The 24,205-nt window shown below is 41.1% G+C and overlaps 2 protein-coding genes across 2 annotated transcripts in view; both read left to right on the top strand.

Moving 5' to 3' along the window:
- The window catches only part of phactr4a (phosphatase and actin regulator 4a), a 369,306-nt gene that overhangs the window by 199,941 nt on the left and 145,160 nt on the right, over positions 1 to 24,205 (top strand). The gene's annotated exons all lie outside the window — the stretch shown is intronic.
- LOC311061510 (uncharacterized protein) lies at positions 13,405 to 20,239 on the top strand. Its single transcript, XM_084080169.1, has 5 exons — positions 13,405 to 13,596; positions 15,912 to 16,089; positions 16,873 to 16,989; positions 17,675 to 17,767; positions 18,402 to 20,239. Exons 1-5 carry the CDS (start codon positions 13,533 to 13,535, stop codon positions 18,499 to 18,501), a joined length of 552 nt encoding a protein of 183 aa, XP_083936295.1. The 5' UTR covers positions 13,405 to 13,532; the 3' UTR covers positions 18,502 to 20,239.

Below are 24,205 nucleotides of genomic sequence, written 5' to 3'. Positions count from 1 at the left end.
GTTCACATATGGAATGTTTAATTACAGTTTTTCATCCTCCTATTGAGATGGCTGCGAGGCAAAAAAAAGCTTTCCTTTGTTCCCAAGCAGCTGCAGGTGAGCAGTGTCGCCAGTAGGTGGCAGTAGCATGCAGCTGCTAGTGGAAGGCTTGGCCCTGAATGCAGTTTGTTGGAGGATGACATCATCTGCTGAAAGGTATTGGTGCCCCAATTCCACACATGCAGCCAAATAAGGTAAATGTTCTTCATTATCTTCCAATCATGTTATGATGACATTATATTTGCCATTAAAATGCAAAAGAGAGTTGGCCTGTGTTCGTCTTAAATCTTCAACACATGGCTAAAATAATTCCTTTGGTTATAATAAATATTTACTTAGTCGACATGGATGTGGCAAGTGAAAAGTTTATATTTTGCACATTAAATGAGCAATGGATGATTTCCTTTGTAGGAGGCAGAAAAAGGCCCCTTTTGATGATTATTTTGCATTGAGTAGGCCTAAATATGATATGCATAATAATGTTTGCGCATATCATTTATGCATAGCCTATACATTTACAACCTCAACTGATTGTTGTATCCCACTCTGACACTCATTTGAAGGGAGGCTCAGGACATTACATTGGTCTATAACATTGGTTCTCAAAGTGGGGTCCGGGGGTCCCCAGCAAAATGAGTTAACATAGTGTCACAATCATTTTTGAACCATTTTAACTCATTTTTGAAAAATCTTGAACATTTTTGCAAATCTTTGAATATATATTAAATACATACCATTTTGTGGGTCCTTGACATGAAAAGATTTGAGAAACCATGTGATTCTCCAAAAGAAAAAAGTAAATAAATAAATCATATCATATCTAAATGTATACATATTTGGCCACAGATCCCCATGTGAAAAGGAACAGGGAGGAGTGTTGTTTTGGGGACTATTAATAGTTACAGGTACAATTTTACATTTTAACTCCATTGTCTCCCTCTGCTGACGGAGAGAAGTAATTGCAATAATGTCTGAGCTACAATAATTACGGTGGCACATATTCGTCTAATCTGGTGCACCAACATTAGCTGGTTCTACTTTATTGACATTCTCTTAATTCTATTGACTTTATTGACATTCTCTTTAACTAAAGTGAATCACTTACCCTACCTTTAAGTAAAAGTATCAATACTGCAATGTAGATATACTCTGTTACAAGTAGAACTCCCGTATTCAAAATGTACTTGAGTAAAAGTACAAAAGTATCTGCATCAAAATATACTTGAAAGTACCAAAAGTAAAAGTACTCATTGGGCAGAATGTCGCATTTCACAAGTTTTCAAATGTCTAAAATGTGTTAAAGTCTTTTGAAAATAGCAGATATACAAGCTTGTTGTGAGCTAACCCTAACCCTAAGAACAGTATTTGAATAAATGTACTTAGTTACTTTCCAAGGAGTAAATGTCTCAATAGAAGACTAGAGAGATCATCTCCAACCACTGCACATGTACTAGTTGGTTAAAGATATAGATGTACTGTAGCCTTTATATCAATTCATGTATTAAAGGTAGGGTGTTATGTTCTTTGGTTAAAAGTGTTAAATAGCTCTATGTTCTGATAATAATAATGCATGTCATTTTGAGGGACCTTCACATGAAAATGTTTGAGAAACACTGGTCTAGTCTAGAGTATGTATGGAGTGTGATGACCCTCACCCACCCTGCTTGTTGCTGCTGCTGCTGCTGGGTGCTGATTGGCTGGGTGGAGTCTGAGGGATCGTCTGGTAGATTGGGCACACCTGGGCTCGGTGTGTCCAGCCTATAAATACCTGTGCCTCATCATGACGTCGTCTGACCTTTTTGGTTTACACTTCACAACACTCATGCAGCACATACTTTTCCATCCATACACTGTGCTGACACACTGATACTCACCTGTATTGGCTAATCTTGTGGTTATGCTTCTTTATTAATGTCTATTACAACCATTTGTTACAAATGTGAGCCAGTTGCGGGCCCGGCGCCACAGGGGTGCCGGAGGGGGCCTGGCACCCTCAGTTGCAAAATTCTGCCCCCTCAGTTTATGCTTGACCAACCGTGGGGGGGCACCAAACGGCGCGGAGAAAGTGAAAGAAGACAGAATCATCGCCGAAAAGCGCAGACATTTTGAACCAGGAGCTGCTGAAGGAGTGCTAAAACAGTGAAATGCGCCGGTGAAGCGTATTTGTTTTCCGCACTGCTCCCCCCCCCCCCGCCGACAAAACGGTGCCCCCTCTCCATTTTCAACTGCCCCCTCAGTCATTTCATCCTGGCGCCGGGCCTGCCCAGTCGGGAGCAACAATAAATAAAGATAGTCACTGTCAAGATAAACACAAATGCAAACAAAATAATAGTTTAGAAATTGACTAATGATCAACAAAACCACAGAGACAATTGTGCTGTGAACAATAACTGAAATATGTTCTCTAATCTATACAAGTATGCTGGGAAAACGATTGAAATCTGCTATTGAAAAACTGAAATGCAGTTAGTTACGTAAGCAGTCTACTCAAAGATCCTCAAACATAAACACACTTTCATCAGCAAGGTTTCCCAATACTGTAGAAAAAAAGAAGTGTTCCCGCACACTGTCCTCACTTACGGAAATGTATTTAAAGGGCAAGACCACTTTGGTAAAGGTTTGGGTTGTGTAATTGCCATGATGAATCTCCAAAGGTAGGTGAGAAATTTAAAATGGTTGCTCCATTGATTAGAAAATGACAATTCAAATACATATATATTTAATATACATACAGTATACATAATATAATATATGCTTCTCATTGACTTAGGCTACATGGTATGTTGAAACAGCTCTCAAAGTCACTCTTTTAGCCTGTAAACAAACACAAATAAAGCTGATTCACAAAAATGTCAACTTCCTGTTGATTGTACTATCTGAAGATCCGTGGATCCAGTCCAGGTGTTCGTCCTATTAAAAACAGCAAATTGGCAAGGTAACTACAAAACCCAAACCTCTACCAAAGTGTTCTTGCCCTTTAACCCATAACTGCTCCCCCCCTTAGCGATCAATATGACCTGAGCAGCCATCAGATGGCTGAAGCTGAAACTGAATTGCCGCCAGATTAAGGTCTAAAGATTAGATGTACGGGACCACTTCTTTTCTCTAAGTCCTTTAAGTTTCTTCTCTGTCCTTGTAAGTAGGTGTGCAAAAGGACATAGTTTTGATTGATTGATTGAATACTTTATTAGTCAGAAATGTAAACAGCACATGGTACAGTAAGACATTAAAGGAGTAGTTCACCCAAAGCGTTACTTATTTTCTATCAATTACACACCTCATGAAGCCTTGAAATTCATGTTTTTTTTTTGTTTTTGTCGCATTCCTCCTCCAAAGCCAATAATTGACCGGCGGTCTCTCCGGCAGGAGACTCAAAGAGTCTCCTTTGTGTCTCCTACCGGATACATTAGCATCTTTCCGCCGGTCATCAAATTATTGGCTAATGCGACAAAAACTAAACAATCTCTGTGAATTGAAGGATTTATGGGGTGTGTAATTGATAGAAAATAAGTATTTTTTGGGGTGAACTCCTCCTATAAGGATAAAAGGATGACACGAAAAAAGTGGGGACTTGTTTCCATTGTGGTGACACACTGAGATTTGAAAACTTGTTAAATGGGACATTCTGCAGAATGAGTACTTTCTACTTTTGGTACTTTAAGTCCATTTTGATACCAATACTTTTGTACTTTTACTTAAGTACATTTTTAATTCCGGACTTTTCCTTGTAACAGAGTATTTCCACATGCAGTATTCATACTTCCATACTTTAAAGTGGGAGCCAGCTTAAAAGTATGTAAGAATGTAAAGTAAAAGTCACTTTACTAATGTAAAATAACATCACATGCAGGTAGAGATGTTATCAGGGGGGGGCATCCATTTTTTCACTCTGTCTCATGAATGAGTTTGACCCACATGACAATGTTGACATTCTTTACCCTGTGTCATCCCCGCACACTCACTTCCTGAGAATTCAGTGCACGTGTGTGTGTTTGTGTGTACGTGTCGCGTGTGTGTGGTTGTGTCTGTGTGTGTTTGTGGGTAGGCGGGTGTATACATGCACGTGTGTGTGTGTTTGTGTTTGTGTCTGTTTCTGTGTGCGTGTGCGTGTGCGTGTGCGTGTGCGTGTGCGTGTGCGTGTGCGTGTGCGTGTGTGTGTGTGTGTGTGTGTGTTCAGTGGTGTGTGTCACTCTGACCCCAAAACAGAAACTCTTTCAATTAGTTTTTCCAGTGACATCATTCGATAAGCATTACCCAGCATTCCACTGTGCGCAGACATTCCTCATTAACATAGTATGTCATTCTTCACTGTTTTGTAAAAGTTTATCTCTAAACCGAGATAAGCACATGTCCTGTTGATCACCACAGGAACGCTCCTGGAGAAAACAACACTATTCTCTCAGTTGATGGAGACATTATTAGTATCTATTCTAAAGTATGTTAAACACAGGTGAAAATCCAATTTTGCAATCGGGACCACCCAGGTTTGATGAATAAAACCATCCACTTATAATGTATTTATAGAGCATTTAAATTGCGCTATGTAACTTTCCTATTCTACCCTGGATTTGAACCCGGTTACCTGCGCAAGTGCTTAAATGTTTTACCATTGAGTTAATAGAGCCTGCCTGCTTGCTCAGGGGATAAATTGAATCTTGACCATCAGGTCAAAATTTGTGTCAGATCCTGTCTCTAGGTGAGACATGACCTTTGACACGATCTAAATGTCTCAATAGAGGGAGACAAAATACAACCACCCCAATTGTATAAGTTATATTGTATTAACATAATCTACCATGCAGATTTTCACATGATGGTCAAGATCCAATGCATACCCTGAGCAAGCAGGCATGCTCTATTAGCTCAATGGTAGAAATGTCAGCACTTGCGCAGGAAACCGGGTTCAAATCCGGGGTAGAAGTGCAGCTTTAAGTAAAAAAAAATGACTGCCAACAACAGCACAAAAACATGCCGTGCATAAAATATAATTGCGCACAATGAAAATAAACATCATGGTGTTCCTTTTATTAATGTCCTCAGATGTCACTTTCCCTTTCCCGGAGTGTGGGGGGGCCTTATTATTATGTCAGTGTCATTGTTTTTAGGTTCAGACGATTAGATTGCCCTTTGTTTCAAGGAATGCCAAGGAATCCTGCACTTGGCTCCGTGCTTTTGTTTTGAATTTGTGCCGTCCTGCATTCCTCTGTGGCTCTGTGCTGCACCGGCCGGACGGACGTGGAAGCTGGATAAGGGCACATTTTTACCCCGCAGAGTCATCCTGCACTGGTTCCTATACACCATAATACTCCTGTTTTTCTATCCTACCGGGTTGACTAGAACTACAATGCAATCAGCGGAGATCAGCAGTTATTAATGTACACTGTAGATGCAGGCCAGGATAGAGCTTTTTTTGTTATAATCACAAGGGTTACCAATGGGTCTTTGATATACTGAAATGTTTCCAGCGCATTAACATGATAAAGGTGATTAGTCCTACAATTTACAATGTAGGATTAAGGTGCCTACATGCTCCAAAACAATCCATCCAATCCATCCAGTCAGAACTGTCTTCCTATCACTTTATCCATAAGCTCCTTATTGATGAGACACCTTTCATACTAATTTTACTACCAACCAATCTGAGGTGATTCTGCCTCGTCTAGATGAATGAGGTCATTCATGGGGTTATAGTGGGGCCTGTTGAAGAATGGGCCTTCAGAATAGCTGATAATAGCTTAATAGAATAGAGCTTGTTGTGATTTGACATTTAAATACAATTGAATTGAACGTCGGAGCGTTTGCATGAGTTAGCTCAGCGAGTAAAAACATCTAGGTGTGCTGAGGTGACCACCTCATCCGCTTATTAGACCCTCCATAAAAACGCGGGCAAAAATCCTTGATTATGCGGGCTAAAACTCTTGATTATGTGGGCTAAAATCCTTGATTTTGCGATGAAATATGCAGGTTTTTAGCAATTTTATGCGGCAAAATTGCGGGAAGTTGCAAAATTGCGGAAAGTTGTGAAACATGCGCAAATATGTGAAAAGTTGTGAAAAGTTGCGAAATATGCGGAAATATGCAATGCGAAGCACATATTATGCGATGCGATACGCATATTATGCGATGCGGCCTTTTTGAAAAAACGTTACCCCCGTATAATGATGCGCCATTTTGATGATTATGCGGTAAATTCTGCAATCGCATAATCGCATTTATCTGGTAGGTCTAGCTAGGTCAATTTGTAGTTATCACCCACAAAGTTCGGTCGGTGGATCACCGTGGATGGTAGCACGTAGCCTCCTTTAGCAGATACTCTTACCCAGAGTGACTTAAACGTGCGAGATCAATTTACAATTCAGGCATTTTAGCAGAAGCTCTCACAGAGTCGGTGGCTATACCCTACTAGGACTAACTAGTCCAGTGATTCGATTATCTTAATTACATGGACTGATTTACAATCTTAGAATGTATAATATGCACAGTGTAGGACACAATACACGTTATAAATCATGCCGTAAGGACACCAGGTGAATGTAATTAACGTCCTGGTGGGATGGAAAACCAGCAGAGGTCCAGTGGACCGGAGTTGGGAACCACTGCTGTCTTGTCTACTCTTTATGTAGCAGGGGGGGGGGGTAGCGTGTGTGTGTGTGTGTGTGTGTGTGTGTGTGTGCGTGCGTGTGTGCGTGCGTGCGTGTGTGTGTGTGTGTGTGTGTGTGTGTGTGTGTGTGTGTGTGTGAGAGGGGGGATACTTGTAGACTAGGCCCATCTCATCCCAACCGTCATTCTGGCGTTGGATAAATATTTGCTTAAGTGCTACTTTTTTCTTTCATCGGAACAAATAGTTGTTGAAATGTGTTGGTGACATTGTGACATGCCTCTGGCATTTCCTCTAGCAGTCCCTTATCCACTACAAAACATCCCCAACATGTCCCTGTGCTGTTGTTTCCCTTCCCTGGGTTGAGAAATGCCTCTCTTCCTGCCCTAGGTTGTCCCCAGAGTCACTGAGCCTTTGATGGACTACCTTATTGTGAGGAGCAGAGCCAGCGTGTGGAAAGTAACTTTACTCATGTACTGTAGACTTTTACTTTACCTGAGTTTGTACATTTTTGGATACTTCATACGTTTTACTCCACTACATCTCAGAGGAAAATATTGTGCTTTTTACTCCATTATTTGATAGCTTTAGTTACTAGTTACTTTGTAGATTTACATTATCATTATTACATTACATAATCTAATATCAACCACCATGCACCTCTTATATTTTGGCTATTGAAAAGTAGCTGTTCTATAGTTTGTAGACCTGCCTGTGTTTTGAAAGATTTGGACACCTTTTGAGAACTTTAAGAAAAGAAAAACGTATGAAATGCATGGGGCATTGTGCATAATGGATTATTTTTTTTTTTTTGGTACTTTAAGTATATTTAGATTTCAGTACTTTTGTACTTTTACTCAAGTAGGTTGCTGAGTGTCCGGCAGGAACCAGCTAACTCTCATTTTGACGCTTTTGCATTTTTTTCCCCATAAATCAGGGCCATTGAACACCCTTTATGCCTGTGTGTTGGTAAAAAAAAATATTGAACCAAAGAAAAGCATTAAAAAGCGCTTCTGACAAAAGCAGCTAACTCCATTGGATCCTCAAACTTTCTGCTAAACCAGCTAGCTCCACCAAAGGGGGGTGGAGTTAGCTGGTCTTGCTGACTCCAGGCTCCACCCCCTTTTGAGCTTGGAGGTCCATTCTAGCCTGGCTCCACCCCCTGAATCGCTAGCCTGAATAATGGAGTGAAACGAAATGAAAATTCAGGCTGAGTTTCAGGCTAGGTCCATTCAGCTGTTCTTATCAGTGATGAACAAAACCTCCTAACTCCACTTTTTTCATTTCCTGAAAAATGAACATTTTGGAGTTAGCTGGTTTCTGCCGGACAGCAGAGATATATTTTTATTTTTATATTTTGTGGTATTGATACTTTTTTAGAAAATTGGACTACTTCTTCCACCAATTGCCTTTCTTCCTGCCTAGGTGTCCCTAGAGTCACTGAGTCTTTGATGGTCTACATTATTGTGAGGAAGCGTGGTAGTATGACAGGGTTTTCCTCAGCAGGGCTTTCCTCAACAACATAACGCTTTTCCCTGTAAAAACTCACATTATGATAAAACATGGTCATGAATGATGAGCACTCAGGGGAAGCAGTTAGGGGTTTCCACTCAAAGCCCATACGTTGTTGAGGGGAGACCCTCAGGGCACTATGCTAGTGCGTTTTCTGTTTTCGCGCTACATTAAATATCTTCGCTGAAAATAGCAGATCTACAAGGCCGTGAGCTTGTAGATCTGCTATTTTCTGCCAGAGTTTCCCCGATAATGCAGATGCTGTGGTTTAAGTGGTTGGAGAATTTCACTTTAAAATATTTTCAAAATCATTTCCATGTCTACTCTGGCTTGTGTGTGCAGTGTAGCGTAGCGTAGTTTTTTTTTTTTTTTAAAGTTGCTTGACTCAATATTTAGATATTTGCTATTCAGTACATCAGACACACGCCCCCTCCTATATAAGCCTATTCAACTCACTAAAACTCAATTTTAAAACTCATTCTTAACCACGTCCCTGCTTCATGGTGACTGATATTGACCTTTTAATGAATGTTAGACTCATTGAAAACAAACGTCCCTGCTTCGGGAGATCGTCATTTTTCAATGTACTTAAAAAAAGATGTTCATGCATCAGAAGGACAATATCAGTAACCAGAAGCAGTGTGTTTACACATGACTGAAGTTGAATGAGCTTATATACAGTAGGAGCGTAGGAGCGTGATCGTGAAAGTGATCTCTGTGTGTTGTGTTTATACGATAGTCTCTCACAGTGTTCTTCAGAATTTCAATTTCCTAGAATTTTCTGATGCAAGGTTGCATCAGTGATGTCTTCATACCGTACGAGAGCCTTCTGCTGATGTCGATTTAACACCTATCTGTGCGTCCACTCAGACTTTCGCGCCGCTGACCTCAGATTATGTTCGACAGGAAGACTGCAGGTTATCTCACATAGCAGCTTTACCAGTCTAACCCAACTGTAGGAATGCACAGAAACGAGTTGTCACTGTTACACATTACTCAGTGTGGTCCAGGGGGGTCCCCATGTTAAATGATTAATAGTTAGGAACCAAATGGTGCCCTTACAGGTCTTCGTAACTCTGACCGCGTGCAAAAATTCCATTCCACCCGACCGACTTCAAACTGGCCGTGCGTATCTGCAGGTCCCGGGGGCCGTGAATCACAGCATCCACACACCTGTTGATAAGATCCAATCCTGTGTGACATAACTCCATGTTTCCCAATTATAGTTCACTGTGTGTGTGTGTGTGTGTGTGTGTGTGTGTGTGTGTGTGTGTGTGTGTGTGTGTGTGTGTGTGTGTGCAACACGGTCTCAGTGTTGGTGTGTGTGTGTGTGTGTGTGTGTGTGTGTGCGTGCGTGCGTGCGTGCGTCTGTGTGTGTGTGTGTGCGCGTGTCCACGTGTGTGTGCTGGAGAGAGCCAGCAGGCTGTTCCGCACTTCCCACTGAGGAATATCCATCTATCCACAACTGGAATGAACTATGCAAACTAATGGAGATGTGTGTGCGTGTGTGTGTGTGTGTGTGTGTGTGTGCGTGTGCGTGTGCGTGTGCGTGTGCGTGTGTGTGTGTGTGTGTGTGTGTGTGTGTGTGTGTGTGCGTGTGCGTGTGCGTGTGCGTGCGCGTGCGTGTGTGTGTGTGTGTGTGACACACTGATCACTGATTTAGAGCTAGGGTTTAGGGGTTACCGTTGGAGTTACGCCTGATTTATACTTAGCTCACACACCGTTGTGAGCTTGGAGATCTGTTAATTTCAGTGTGCGATACAGTTGCGCAACTGACTATACAGTAACTCAGGCTTTAGGATAAACACGGCCAAAATAATGGTAAAGGATAGCATTTATTAAATTGCCATTCTAATATTTGTCTTCAAAAGTATAGTAGGCTAATACATGTGTGTGTGTGTGTGTGTGTGTGTGTGTGTGTGTGTGTGTGTGTGTGTGTGTGTGTGTGTGTGTGTGTGTGCGTGTGTGCGTGCGTGCGTGCGGGCGGGCGGGCGGGCGGGCGTGTGTGCGTGTGCGTGTGCGCGTGTATGTGTGTGCGTGCGTACAAGTGCGTGCGTGTGCGTCCGTGAGATTACTGAAACACGTCACACATCTTGCATGGCTGTTATGCACACAAAGGGATGTACATAGAACGCCATGATAGAATAGTGGAACTCATAGCAAGGGACATATCAAAATATCATGCACCCACAGTATGTATGTACAAACATTCCTGTGTCATTCCATCCATGTTTCATCTCTGTGATAACCCAGACATCTTTACGTGTTTGACAGCTAATACACCAGATGTTGTTGTGGTTGATGAAGAGTCCATGTGTCTGTATTAGAGATAGCCTGCACCAGAGCCATATAAGTAGAGTTGCGTCACCTCCGTTCACTTCATCGGGCCAGTCTTCTACATCAGTGGTTCTCAAACTTTTTCATGTCAAGGACCCCCAAAATTATATGTATTTGGCTGCGGAAACCCCATCTCAAAATATTTTGTTCCAGGGAGGACCAAAGCAAAGGTTTGAGTTACTAATGTTCGCTTTAAAGACATATAAAGATTTGCAAAAATGTGCACGATTTCTCAAAAATAGCAGATCTATAAGCTCATAGCGTGGCACTCGGTGCCGCGCTATGAGCTTGTAGATCTGCTAGTTTTGAATAGCCAAAGTATGAAAGGTTAAAGTGGTTAGAATGATTGCGATGCTATATTAACACATTTTGCTGGGGACCCCCTGGAACCCCCCAGGGACCGCTGGGGGTCCCCGGACCCCACTTTGAGAAACAATGTTCTACAGAGCCTTCGATTGGCGATTAGTGACAAAGCCCTGAACCGGAAGTTTACGGAATGCACTGGAGTTCTATGAGCGTTTGTCACTATTTCGACTTTACGTGAACCACGTGACCGGTGCTGTTTCTGCCCTCTCATTGACGTAACTCTCCAATAGAAGGCTCTGGCCTGCACCTTTGACACTATAGCCTAGAGGAAGCTTTTATGACCAAGGTCATTACATACCTCTTCTACATACCATCTCAGAGCTGGGCTATTAGGTGCAGACTATTTGTTTTTATATTTGGCAGCCTAGGACATACCCACAGACTGGTTGTTAGAGGGTTTCAAAAACTTTTGTGATGCCCAAAAAGGAGGCAAAAAGGCTGGCAAAGTATTGTGCTGTCTCTGCTATAATTGGCAGCCGCCACATATGGCGGAGACACTGTTACTTACTGTATACCCATAGAGTAGCCTACTGAGCAGTGGTGTGTTCCACCAGTATACACTATATACGCAGTATACTCAAACCGAAATTTTGGGATAAAAAATGTATATCCTCTGTTACCACAATAATTCATTCTGTGACCGCACGCGTATATGTGCGTGTGCACGTGCCGTGCGCGAGGGAATATTCATGGGATACCGTCTGAAAAAAAACTAGATTATACAGCACTGGTACTGAGCGACATGCTTATTGTATCATGTAGACATGTGCCATGATTTTGTGAATGTAACCTTAACTGTATCTTTGATATCTGTGTCCTTGTGTGCTCTCCTTTGTGTGGACATGAATATAAAATGTGTGTGTGCGTGTGTTTGTGTGTGCGTGCGTGCGTGCGTGCGTGCGCACGTGTGTGAGACGTGCGTGCACGCGTCCGCGCGCGTTCTTCCTGATAGATTATTAGCCTGACCCTCTGTTTCCTGCCCGGGCGCTGGCCCTGGCAGCACGCCATGATGTCACTATCAGCGATAGAGTGTCTCATCATGCAAAACAACCCCCCGCACGCTCCCCCCACCCCGCCCACCCTTCCTGACGATCGCAGCAGAATTCCCCCCCCTCCCTCCCTCCCTCTCCAGGATCTCCCCACATCACAGACACACATACGTCTATGGAAGAAAAAAAAGGGAAGACAATGCGAACTAGTCACAACATTCCATTCCTCTCAGGTCCCCCATGCTGAGCTGTGTCTGTGTGATCTGCTGCCATATAAGGATTGTCGCAAACCTTGTATATTCCTGCACTATACCTGCACCCAGTGATCTTGATACATAGAAATTGATCTATGGAAGATTCTGACTTTCAAATGTACATATTTTTTGTTTTTATTGTATTGCTGTATTGTTGTATTGTGCTATCTGCTTTGGCAATGTAAACGTATGTTTTCTCATGCCAATAAAGCCCTTTGAATTGAATTGAATTGAAATTGTATCTTATATTTCATTGCTGTCTGGCAGAAACCTCTTATCTCCATGTTTTTTTTTTACTTTTTGTGTTTTTTCGTAAATTATCGCCCTACTTGATCATACTACAGACGCACAAAAGCATCAAAAGCAGCAGATCTACAAGCTCGAAACGCGGCGCGAAGCGACGCGTTTCGAGCTTGTAGATCTGCTACTTTTGATGCTTTTGAATTTGAATCCTGAAAAGTAACAGTTTTTGACGTGATGATGTTTCCGCCAGACAGACGATTTCTACTGTTTAATGCTTTTGTTCGGTAATTAATGCCCCATGCCCCCAACGTTTTCGGATGACCGCATCGTGCAAAACAAGATAAAACGTAGCTGATCCACAAGCTCACAACACGTGGCGGTGCGACGCATCGTGAGCTTGTAGATCAGCTTTTTTTGGGGGGCTATGCATGAAAGATTTTGAACTTTTTTTTTTTAATGTTTGCAAACATTCGTCTTTTAATGGCATGCCATGGTTGAAAGTGGTTAAGTGTGTCTGCGGGTTTTATAAATATTGATCCAATGAAAAAGTATCAACAAGAGCTTGGTGTGACTAAACAATAACTAATAACTACATTGAATCCATTGGAACACTGGTTCTTATTTTCCCCCCTGAAAAGTAACAGTTTTGTATATGCCAGGTTTTTCCACCCGACAGCGACAAGACACACACACACACACACACACACACACACACACACACACACACACACACACACACACACACACACACACACACACACACACACACACAGAGTAGAGTATCGCCTAATTATGGCGGTGGGTACTAGGTAGTGCGAGTGAGAGAATGAAGGACACTTGTGGAATGTCTGGCAGGCCGCCAGGAGCCACCAGCATTGTGTAACAATGACACCCCCCCCCCCCCCCCCCCCCCCCCAACCCCTCCCCCCCCTCACAGAAAGAGAGAGAGAGAGAGAGACGAGGTACCGTCACTCTGGTGGGAGGGGCCAGCCGTGTGACATCACATACTGGAGGAGTATTTAAGTAAAGGACTGGCAATGGTCTGGAACATAAAGCACCTGTTGATCTCTGCTCTCTGAAAGGACCAGACTGTACACACTGACTGACTGACTGCTCTCTGTGTGTCTGTCTGTGTGTGTTGAATATTTTAACCTGTGAAACCTTGGATCTCCTCTGAACCTCATCATCATCATCATGTCTGTGTCCACGTGCAACGTCTTGGCTGTCTTCATCACACTGTGTGTGGTCCTGCAAGAAGGTGAGCTACTTTTTTTTTTAATGTTAATGCATTTTGATTTATAAGGCACTTTACCAAATCTAGTAAAACATTGGCATACAAATGGCATAACAACATTGACAATGCAGTACTAAAAATAAATAAATACATAAAAAAAAACTCAAAACTGTTTTAGATTTTTTTTTCTATAAAAACGTATCATATTTTTTTGCTGTCATGCTTACCATAAATTTGAGATGTATTATTATTAATGTACATAAGAAAGGGTGTTTGTAAAATTATAATAATAATATTGTTGTATTATTATAATACGCCTCCTAATTTCCTAAAGACTATATCTGTCGTAAACAGAAATATCATGTAAGCCATTATGAGAAACTTTCTCAAAATAGTATTAACTTATTATCCAGAAATTGTTTAGGCCTTCTCAAAATAATGGCAGTACTGTATCTTTCTGAATTTTTAGAAAATAGTAACAGTATCTTAATATACAGAGAAACTTTTAATTATCTTTAGACACTAAGTCATTATTTTACGAAAGTTTCTCATAATTACAGCATCATAATGTTTTCATCACATTGGAAAAGGTCTTCCATACCTAATTGACCCACCCAGTTAATTAAAGAAAGGTTGATAAAAATGACTCACAGTAGTGATATGTCTGATGCCAGTTACCATTAGTGTGTCAGTAGAAGCACGCTGTGTGCAGCATCAGTAATGTACATGAACAGGGAGGTGACAGTGCGTTGAGCTGCTGTCAATATTTGACCTACTCTCTGACAGTGGCAGACAAAGTGCTCAACCCAGGTACTTGAGTCAAAGTATGGATACTCCTGGTCAAATATTACTACACTAAAAAGTTGCTCTGTCAAATTTGTACTCAAAGTAAGCCAAAGTACGGGACTACTTGCTATTATAAATACTTAAATTATTCAAAAGTAAAAATTACAAAGTCCATTTTGATTTTGATATCAATGCATTGCTGTATTGAAATTAAACAATATATTCCAGAATTTCAACAAATATCAATACTAGTGAAAATATCAGATCTATAAGCTCACATCGTGTCACAATGCACCATGTTGTTAGCTAGTAGATCGGCTATTTTCACTATTTTAAATAGGGTTTCAGTGGTTACTTCATAATGTGAGAGTCAAAAGTAGGCAACAATATTTTTCTATGAAACGAAGTGGAGTGAAAGTCATCAAAAAGTATCAACAAATACAAATACGCAAGTAAAGGACAGATACTCAAAATATTTACTCAAGTACAATACTCTAGTAAATGTGCTTCATTACTGTCCACCTCCACTGATGAACATAACAATGCTTTGAGCCGGTGTCAATATTTGACCCACTCCCTGACCTACTGAGTAATTCAGTACAATGTCATGTCCACCTGTTGTATATGCACAGTGTCTGATAAGCCCGCCAGCACTAAATTAAATAGGCTTAATGACTATCAACACATACAATCTTATTATGCAGCCCACACGCTATTTAACTTGGATTAATTTCCATACACTCCATAATTAATCACGATCAAATCCCCGTGAACCAAGTGGGTGTTTGCCACTGGCAGATCCGATCTGTTCCTATTTGCATAATGATAATCGCACAGTCATGCTGTCAGCTATATGCCAAGGTATTACTTGACACTTTTTTTAACACATATAGACCGGGAACACGTTCGTGTCATTTTTAGATTTCTTTGGCTATTCAAAAATAGCAGATCTACAAGCTCATAGCGCGGCACCGAGTGCCGCGCTATGAGCTTGTAGATCTGCTATTTTTTTGAAAAATCATGAACATTCTTGCAAATCTGAATGTATATTTTGTACGAATGCGAACGTTTGTAACTCAAATCTTTGCTTCTGGGGATTCTACAAATGTCTTCTAAATCCTAACAGTTTTTTTGAAAAAACGTATGTTGCTATAATAATCAGTGGTTCTCAAACTCTTTTCATGTCAAGGACCACCCAAAATTATATGGATTTGGCCGTGGACCCCCATCTCGAAATATGTTGTTCCAGGGACCCCCCGGAAGCAACGATTTCAGTTAAAAATGCTCGCTTAAAAAAAATATATATATATACAGTATATTCAATGATTTGCAAAAAGTTTCACGATTTTTCAAAAATAGCAGATCTACAAGCTCATAGCGCGGCACTCGGTGCCGCGCTATGAGCTTGTACATCTGCTATTTTCTGAATAGCCCAAAGAATAAAATAATGGTTAAAGTGGTTAGATGCGTTCCCGGTTTCAATGGGTTAATTATGTTATTGAATGAGTTGGCACATTCTCTTTTTTAAACGTCGATGGCTTGTATGTTTTCAGGGTTTGGACTTCCCTTATCTGGCCAGCAGCCGGACCTCCTGCCAGCCCCGTCGTCGTCGTCGTCGTCTCCACAGCGCCACCGTTTGGTCAGGACCAAGCGCTGCTCGTGCAACAGTTGGCTGGACAAGGAGTGCATCTACTTCTGTCACCTGGACATCATCTGGGTCAACACACCGAGGTGAGTTTGAGTACCAGGGCCCAAATAGATGTGTATTCAAGGGATTCACAACAAGCTTTACAGAGAGTTTAAGTGGTTAAATGTTCAAAAGCATTTAACCACTTTTTTTTTAAATCTCTTCATTGAAAAATTGCAGGAACATTTTTCTTTTAATGCAAGTTACGAAATTCACAACAAATCTAGAAAGAATGCAGCGATAGCGAATAGCCGATCTACAAGCTCACAATGCTTTGCGATGCGACGCATTGTGAGCTTGTAGATGTGTTACTTTCGCCGACTGTTCAGCCCAGAATAGGGGGATGCTAGGATCCATGTGGTTAATACCAGTGGTGGAGAAAGTACTCAAATGTTTTACGTAAGTAAAAGTATCAATACTGCAATGTAGAAATACTCTGTTACATGTCCCATTTCACAAGTTTTCAAATGAAATGTATAAAAAATCATTTGAAAATAGCAGATCTACAAGCTCACAATGCGTCACGATGCATACGGCGAAATGTATATGGCTGAAGGGGTTAGTGTGTTTCGTAATAACAATCAAAATCTACAAAGTAACTAAACTTAGGCTTTCAAATAATTGTAGTGGAGTAAAAATATAACATTTGCCTCTGAGATGTAGTGGAGTAGAAGTAAAATACGGAAAACTGGAAACACTCTAGTGAAGTAAAAAATGTACTTAAGTACAGTACTTGACTAACTGTATTCAGTTACTTTACACCACTGGCTAATACACCTTGAGAAAAGCCTGAATAAATAATAACAGCACTCTTTTTCTCTCCACAGTAAAATCCTCCCGTACGGTTTCGGCAGCCCGCTGTCTCGTCGACGCCGTTCCGCCGATGACCGATGCCAGTGCTCCAACCCGGCCGATCCGACTTGTTCCTCCTTCTGTCATGACAGGTGAGCTTCCCCCCCAAAAAAACGTCCTTCCGTCCTGCATGCCTCCACTTCTTGTCAACACGTCCCACCCTTCAGAAGATAGATGGTATCAAACTATAGCGTCTGTGTCTCGTTCCGGCATCACCAGCCATGTGTGAAGGGCCTAGTATGAGGGACAGGAAATTGGTTCAAATTGAAATGGAAAGAGGAGGAAGGATTATTGTGTCTAAGACGGTAAATGCAGTATATGGGTAGACATGGGGAGAAATGCTTACGTTCTCTGGAAGGCGCAAAAGAGGTCATACAGGTTTATTTGTCATGCTGCCATTTATAGAACGTTTTGTTTTGGCCATCACCAGAGGCAGTTGCTTGTAACTTGTCTGAGATATTGATAATTATGAAACCGAGGGTGCACGGTGAATTAGTCACTGCCGCGAAACCTATCCCCATTACCTGGGAAATTCCTTTGTAGTACTGTCTTTGTAGTGACTTCTTTGAAGTGACTTAATGTCTATCCTATACAGGGGCCATAAAACATGTTAGGTTGAAATTCCTGGCAAATTGGGCAATCATAAGTTGACATATAGCCTCAGGGCGACACAACAACTGAATGCAGAGCAAACCGCTAGTTTTGCAGAAATTTGGGAAGTTCCCAGGTTTTGGTTTCTTTTTGTTAACATGTTTATGTTATGTGTTCTATTCACAGCTCGCAGAATCCCAGCATTGTTGTGGCAGAGCCCTCGGTAGACGCTAAGAATCATCCAAACACAGAATCCGACTTACTGCTGGCCTCTCTCAGGTAAAACCACCAACACATCTTAGTCACCCTTAACCACAATTTACCTCGCCGTGTCGCTGGCTGAAAATAATGTACTTTCCTCAACGAGTCGGTTGAAAAAATAAATTTGAATGAACCATTACTCAGCATGAGTAATAGCAAAAATAGAACATTATAAATAAAAATATATAAGCTCACAACGGAGCTTGTAGAGCCCTATACAAGGCCAAAGTGCAGTAACTACGTTTTTTTGGAAACACCGACTTATTTATGTATCCCAAAGGTCAAAATACGTAGCCTCCGTGATTTTGGGGGGAAAACAATTACCTCAAGAACAGATGTACAATTAGTGTAATATCACTTATATGCCGATATCTCATTTGGCTGACCAGTTGAATCACTTTTAAACTGATTTTTCAGTGATTTTGTTTTTCATAGTTACGGCACTTTAGCTTTGTAGTTCGGCCATTTTTGCTATTCGGCGTATGACAATAGGCCTTAAGCATGGCAAATATATAGGCCTTAAGTATGACAAATATATAGGCCTTAAGTGGTAAGCTTAATGCTTCACGCGATCTCTCATGGGTGTTGAGTTTGAGGTCATTTCAGGAGTTTGTGAACTAACTCTCCTGTTTCCGGTTTCTTTTCACAACAGATCTGTGGTCAAATCCAACATGGCGACTGCACATCACACAGCGTCTCCCAGGAAGAGGCCGTCCAGAGCCGCCAGGCTGCAGTACAGGACGAGGAAGTAGAGACCTGAACGCCACCTCCAACGTTCACGTTTCCGTGTTTGGGCTGACGGTCTCCACAGCAGCAGTAGAATAAGCTTACATCTCCAAACCCACAACATTGCGACCAAGCAGTAGGAAGAAGTGCAATATTCAAAGAGAAGGGTGTCGTAGTGGACCATGTTTGAGCACCTGGATTCAAACCCTTGTCTCCCACATGGGGAACCAAACCAAAGTGGATGCGGTGTTGAGAGTGAGTGGGGAGGGAGAGAGACTGAAGGACAAGGACAGAAATAACAAAGGAGTGATTCTCTAAGCAAATACCTGCTGGACTATATGCCTCCATCTAAAGAGGGACGCTGCGCCAGCCCTGCATCCACCTACACACTCATCCTTGGAGATCTAAAGCAGTGGGGAGATGGAGGTCTTTTAAGGATGTTGCACTCAACTGTGTGGAAGAGAAGACTCCCTTTAATTGGACCAGATAAACAAAGAGATCTGGACTAGAAGCTCACAACGCAATCTTTTTTACTTTTTTCTTTTTTTTTTTTAAGAATTCTGTTTAAAAAAACACCTGATATTGACATTTTTTAACATGACAAAGTAAAGTTTTGAAAGTTTATAGAACTTTTCACCGATAATGACATGCTCAAAATAGGGATGCCGGGTTGAAAGGCGTTAAGATCCATTCCAGTGTCCATTCTTAAGACAATGTTCTGGATGAATGGACATTTTTCTTTGATACACCATTGTATCAAAGAACCATGTACCTTGAGGAATTATGGATATGAATGTTTCGTTTATTTGTTTACGCAAATGGCCTTGATGCTGTTTCTTTTTTATACAAGTTGTTTGCTATTGCTAGATGGGTTTACGGTTATCTCTTAACAATATTTCAATTATACGATTTGGATTAAATATTCCTCTGTATCAGAGCAGATTTTCACTGTCCTAAAATTAGGATAGAATGCAGTCTTATCATGTCAATTATCATGCAAAATGGCAGCTTAAAAATTGAATGAAGAGGATCATCCTCAGCCTTCACCTCTGGCAAACAATTTGTTCAATTTTGCAAAGATTTACACTACTAATGTCACGCTGCTCACGCACAAATGCTTCTACAATCACACAAGGACATGCGGTATACTTTATGATGACTGGTCCATTGTGTTGAGGAATTGCGAGGCTCCTGTTTAATGTTTTGATTGAAGTTAAGCCGGTATGTTTTGGAATGAGCTCGGCAAAAATGTAGCAATTGTTTTTTTCCCACACTATACTCATGTTTCTGCTTTTAACAATTAGGAACATATCCTCATGCTGGTCTTCTGTTATGTAATTCAAAAATAGGCTAGTTTTGTCGGTGGCCTGCGAATGTTGTGACGTTTAATTTATGTATTCACACCAGCTCCTCTGTGCTTTAATAAGAGTCAATAGGAATTGTTGTCCGCTCACAAACACAGATATTTCATTGTCAAATCCATCACGCTCATCTTCACTATCAAAATGCTGTATGTTAAATTGTGTGGAATAATTGCTGGGATGCTGTTGTCCTGCTGACATCATTAGAGTGATGACATCATCATAGTGATGTCACTCACGCCCCCCCGTTTACCAGCCACGGGCAACAAGGGAGTTTACCGTTAAATGTTGTTATTGTAAAATACATTATTTATTGTCTAATTTATTATGGAATATATTTATGTTTGTGTGAATGTCCAACTTGATGACGTGAGAAGAAATAAAAAACAAATACAAAATTTAATATTCTTGTTCATTTGATTTCTTTTTTCCATCTCTTTATATTTCCATGGTCATTCACCATGGTCGCTGTCACCCACAACACTGGCAGGTGAAGGCTGATTGAAGCAGTCACACCTGGCCCGATTTAAACTAATTAGACTCAGAGCTGGGCGTGAGCACACACCTGTGTATGGAGCTAATCAATGCACACAGGATGACTCAGCCATCCGTCTGCACTCACCAGCACTCCAAGAATCTATTTTATGACTCATGACAGGTTGTTTTATGTTATTGTGGTGTGGTAACTAGAGGTGATCATACTATAAGGCAGTGGTTCTCAGGGTGCTGATATTGTGCATGTTGGCTCTCTGGAAACACTCTGCTACACCAGTGGGTCTCAATTCAAAGTGTGGTCCAGGGACCCTCATGGTTCCTTGAGGGGGTTCCAAATGGTCCCTTGCGGGTGTGTAACTCTGAGAGTGTACAAATGGAACCAAATGGAGCCGTAGTTATGGGGGTTCTTGACATTAAAAAAAGTTTGAGACATTAAATGGAACAGAGCCTTCATTAGTATCATTGGAATTTGGTTAGTATCATTGGTATGAAGGAAGTAAGGAAGCGGCCCAATTTCTTTTCAATATGGCTGCTGTGCATACAGCTTATTGACGTTCTCAACACCTGTTCATGTTTAAGATGACAAGACAAACATCAACCACTCGTGCAAGAGGGAATGCCTATTGGCCTGGCGAGATATTAGGCTTTTGGGCTTCAGGCTTAGCTACTCTAGTACATGCATCCCCCCCTTTAACCTCTCCTGTACCGGAAGACCCAGCCGATCCGGATCATGGCACCAGTGTAACACCTGTGACCTGAGACTCGAACCTGGAGTTCCTGTGTGGGTCTAGGGCTAAAGTCAATCATTGGTGCTACAGTATATTAATTAAACTACACAACTATTGTGTCACACTTTGTCACAGAAGCATAAATTAGGATATACAGGTTGAGTGGGTACCTAAATTGGCTATTCGTCCAAAATGTAAAAATAAATGTATGCTGTGGAAAATGGTCAGAAATAATGTAAAAGTATACATGATTTGAACATCATTATCGGACCTAAATTTACCCTTCAACTTTTGTTTATGCCCAAAATGACTGTCTGGCTAGCCACAGGTTTTTGTAGGAATTTGTAGCAAATGTAGAAATATTAGGCATTAAATGTAATTAAAAATGATTATCTGTATTTGGACCCCATATATAAAATAAATAAGTGTAAAAACAATATGAAATAAAATAGTAAATATTAATAAAAAGGTGCCCAGAGGTCTCGGGGGCCCACTGTACCGGTTACCATAAATAAATTAGGTTAGCAGTTAGGCTACAGTGGCAGGAGCTCAATCTTCCCACTGGATCTTTTTGTTTGCAGTATGCTGAGAGGTTATCTTCATGTGGTGGAGAGTCTCTGCGTCTCCTTGTTGTTCAAAAGCTGATATGTTGACTCTAGATACGCTGTTCCTGCAGAGGCAGGGTGCTGTTTAACTGGGAGTGTGTGTGTGTGTGTGTGTGTGTGTGTGTGTGTGTGTGTGTGTGTGTGTGTGTGTGTGTGTGTGTGTGTGTGTGTGTGTGTGTGTGTGTGTGTGTGTGTGCAGGCATCGGACCCTGGACTCAACCATACTTATTATCTTTCAATTATGTAGGTATTCAGGTGAATAAAGGAAGATAAGAAACATGTATATAATAGTAAAATACAAGGTAAACATTGTTAAACTTTGCCTACGAGGACTCTTGAATTTGAGTTACCATGCAGGTTGGTACTTTTGTACCGCATTATTATTATTATTATTATTATTATTATTACCCGTATTATTATTATTATTATTATTATTATTATTATTATTATTATACCCTTATTATTATTAGTATTATATAGAGAGCCAGAGTCAGTGTGCGGACTTCAATAGACCATATTCACACGGCGGCCATATTTCCTTTAAGTCAATAAGATGCCACCCCAGTTGCCACGGCAACGGGGTGGCATGGGTGACACCCATGGGGGCAATTGTGGCAGTCTGGCTAATATATAGTCTTAGCCTTAGTAGTTAAGTAAATGTGAATTAGTGCACGTTTCTTGTATTAACCCATTTTGGGCGGGAACCCTATACCTTTCAGGACAGGAACCCCTTTTGGGGTTGTTGTTGCTATGTACAGTATATAGCAACATATACATTTGTTGTAATTATTGAATAAATATTTGAAGTTTTTCAGAAAACTTTGGTCAGGATTTAGAAGGCTTTTTTAGAATCGGCCTCAGGTCTAAATGGGTTAAAAGATGAATAGTGTATTTCAAGTAGTCTGTGAATTATGATGTAAAAACATTTTATTTTTACAATTGACCTGCTGGACTCTTCAAGTAGAACTAACTGTGGTACTTTTCCACCATGGCTCCTGCGTTACATAAAAAGCAGGCTGTAATTGTACAACAGCAGAACAGTCAAAACAATGAACTGCATAATCTGTTCTTTGTTTGTTTATTGGGCAGGGAAGAGGGTGGGGGGGGCGCAATCAGGAAGAACAGAGTGCACCTGGGATTCTATTAGTTTGCCAACAGTGGTTCTCAAACTTTTTCATAGCAAGGACCCCCCAAATCAATATGTATTCGGCTGTACACCCCCGTCTGCAAATGTTTTGTGCCAGGGGACCCCTATGTGTGTGTGTGTTTTTAACAGGTTTAAGATTATGTTGAAAAGTTTGAAAACCCCCTCAAGGACCCCTAGGGAACCACTGATTTACTAAAGTCATGTCCCCGCCTATTGACAGTGATGACATTAAAGCTTCAGTCCGTAACGTGCATGTCCTGAGCCATGTTTCCGAGCATAAGCGTCAACATGCAAAATTGATAAATGGTACAGTTACAGTATAGAGCGGTCTCTCTGGTAGGAGACTCAACAAGTCTCCTTTGAGTCTCCTACCGGATACATTAGCATCTTTCCGCCGGTCATCACATTATTGGCTTAGGAATGCGACAAAAACAAAAAATCTCGACGAATTCAGTGTGTAATTGATAGAAAATTAGTATTTTTTTTGGTGAACTACTTCTTTAATATAGCAGATAGATATGACTCAAAATATCTTGAAAAAGTTGGAACAATGTGGAATATTTTAAAAACATTTTAAACAACGCAAAATATTTTCAGAAAGGGGTGCACGGCCAAATACAAATCAACGTGGGGGTCCTTGACATGCAAATTATGTGAGAACCACTGATCTAATACCATAACGATTGCTTCAAATGGCATTTTTATTCACTACAAAAAAAGGGACCGATTGCATCTTTAAAGGTGCAGAGCGGCGGCGCTAATGAACGCAAATAGCTGACTAAGTTTAAGGGAAAGGGAAAAACAGGATGCTTTTTTCACATTCCTTCCCTTCGCATTCCTCTCATTCCTTTAACACAAGAGAGAACATGAAGAGGAAAAAAAAGAAAAAAAAGAAAAGAAACTAAATCCAGAGGAAAAAACAGGCGCATGTCGTCTCCTTGTGAGAGGAACTGATATGAGAATGTGGGGGAGGCTTAATCACACACACTGGCTTGTCAAAGCATTAGTTCATTGTTTTTACTCCCGTTTTATTTGTCCCATGTTGTTGGCCTGATTCTTTTTTTTCCCCGCACACTCCTCCTCTCATGCTAGAAGCTGATGGTAAACCATGACTGCACCGCTGTGACTGTAACTGTTGTTGTTTTCTAAATGCTCAATAGGCTCTATGCACAGCAGTCATATTATGAAGACATTCACAGGTGTTACCAATGATACTAATGAAGGCTCTGTTCCATTCTGGTCAAACAGAGTCAGGGTGCTGATATTGTGTATGTATGCTGGCTCACTGGAAACACTGCTACACCAGTGGGTCTAAAATTTGGGACCTTCCAGGTTCCTTAAGGGGGTTCCAAGTGGCCCCTTACGGGTGTGTAACGGGTCCATTTGGTTCCATT

Source organism: Gymnoscopelus microlampas (genome assembly GCF_963454915.1).
Source record: "Gymnoscopelus microlampas genome assembly, chromosome: 15".
In the NCBI taxonomy this organism is placed as follows: Eukaryota; Metazoa; Chordata; class Actinopteri; order Myctophiformes; family Myctophidae; genus Gymnoscopelus; species Gymnoscopelus microlampas.
This window is presented reverse-complemented; position numbering and strand designations above follow the sequence as displayed.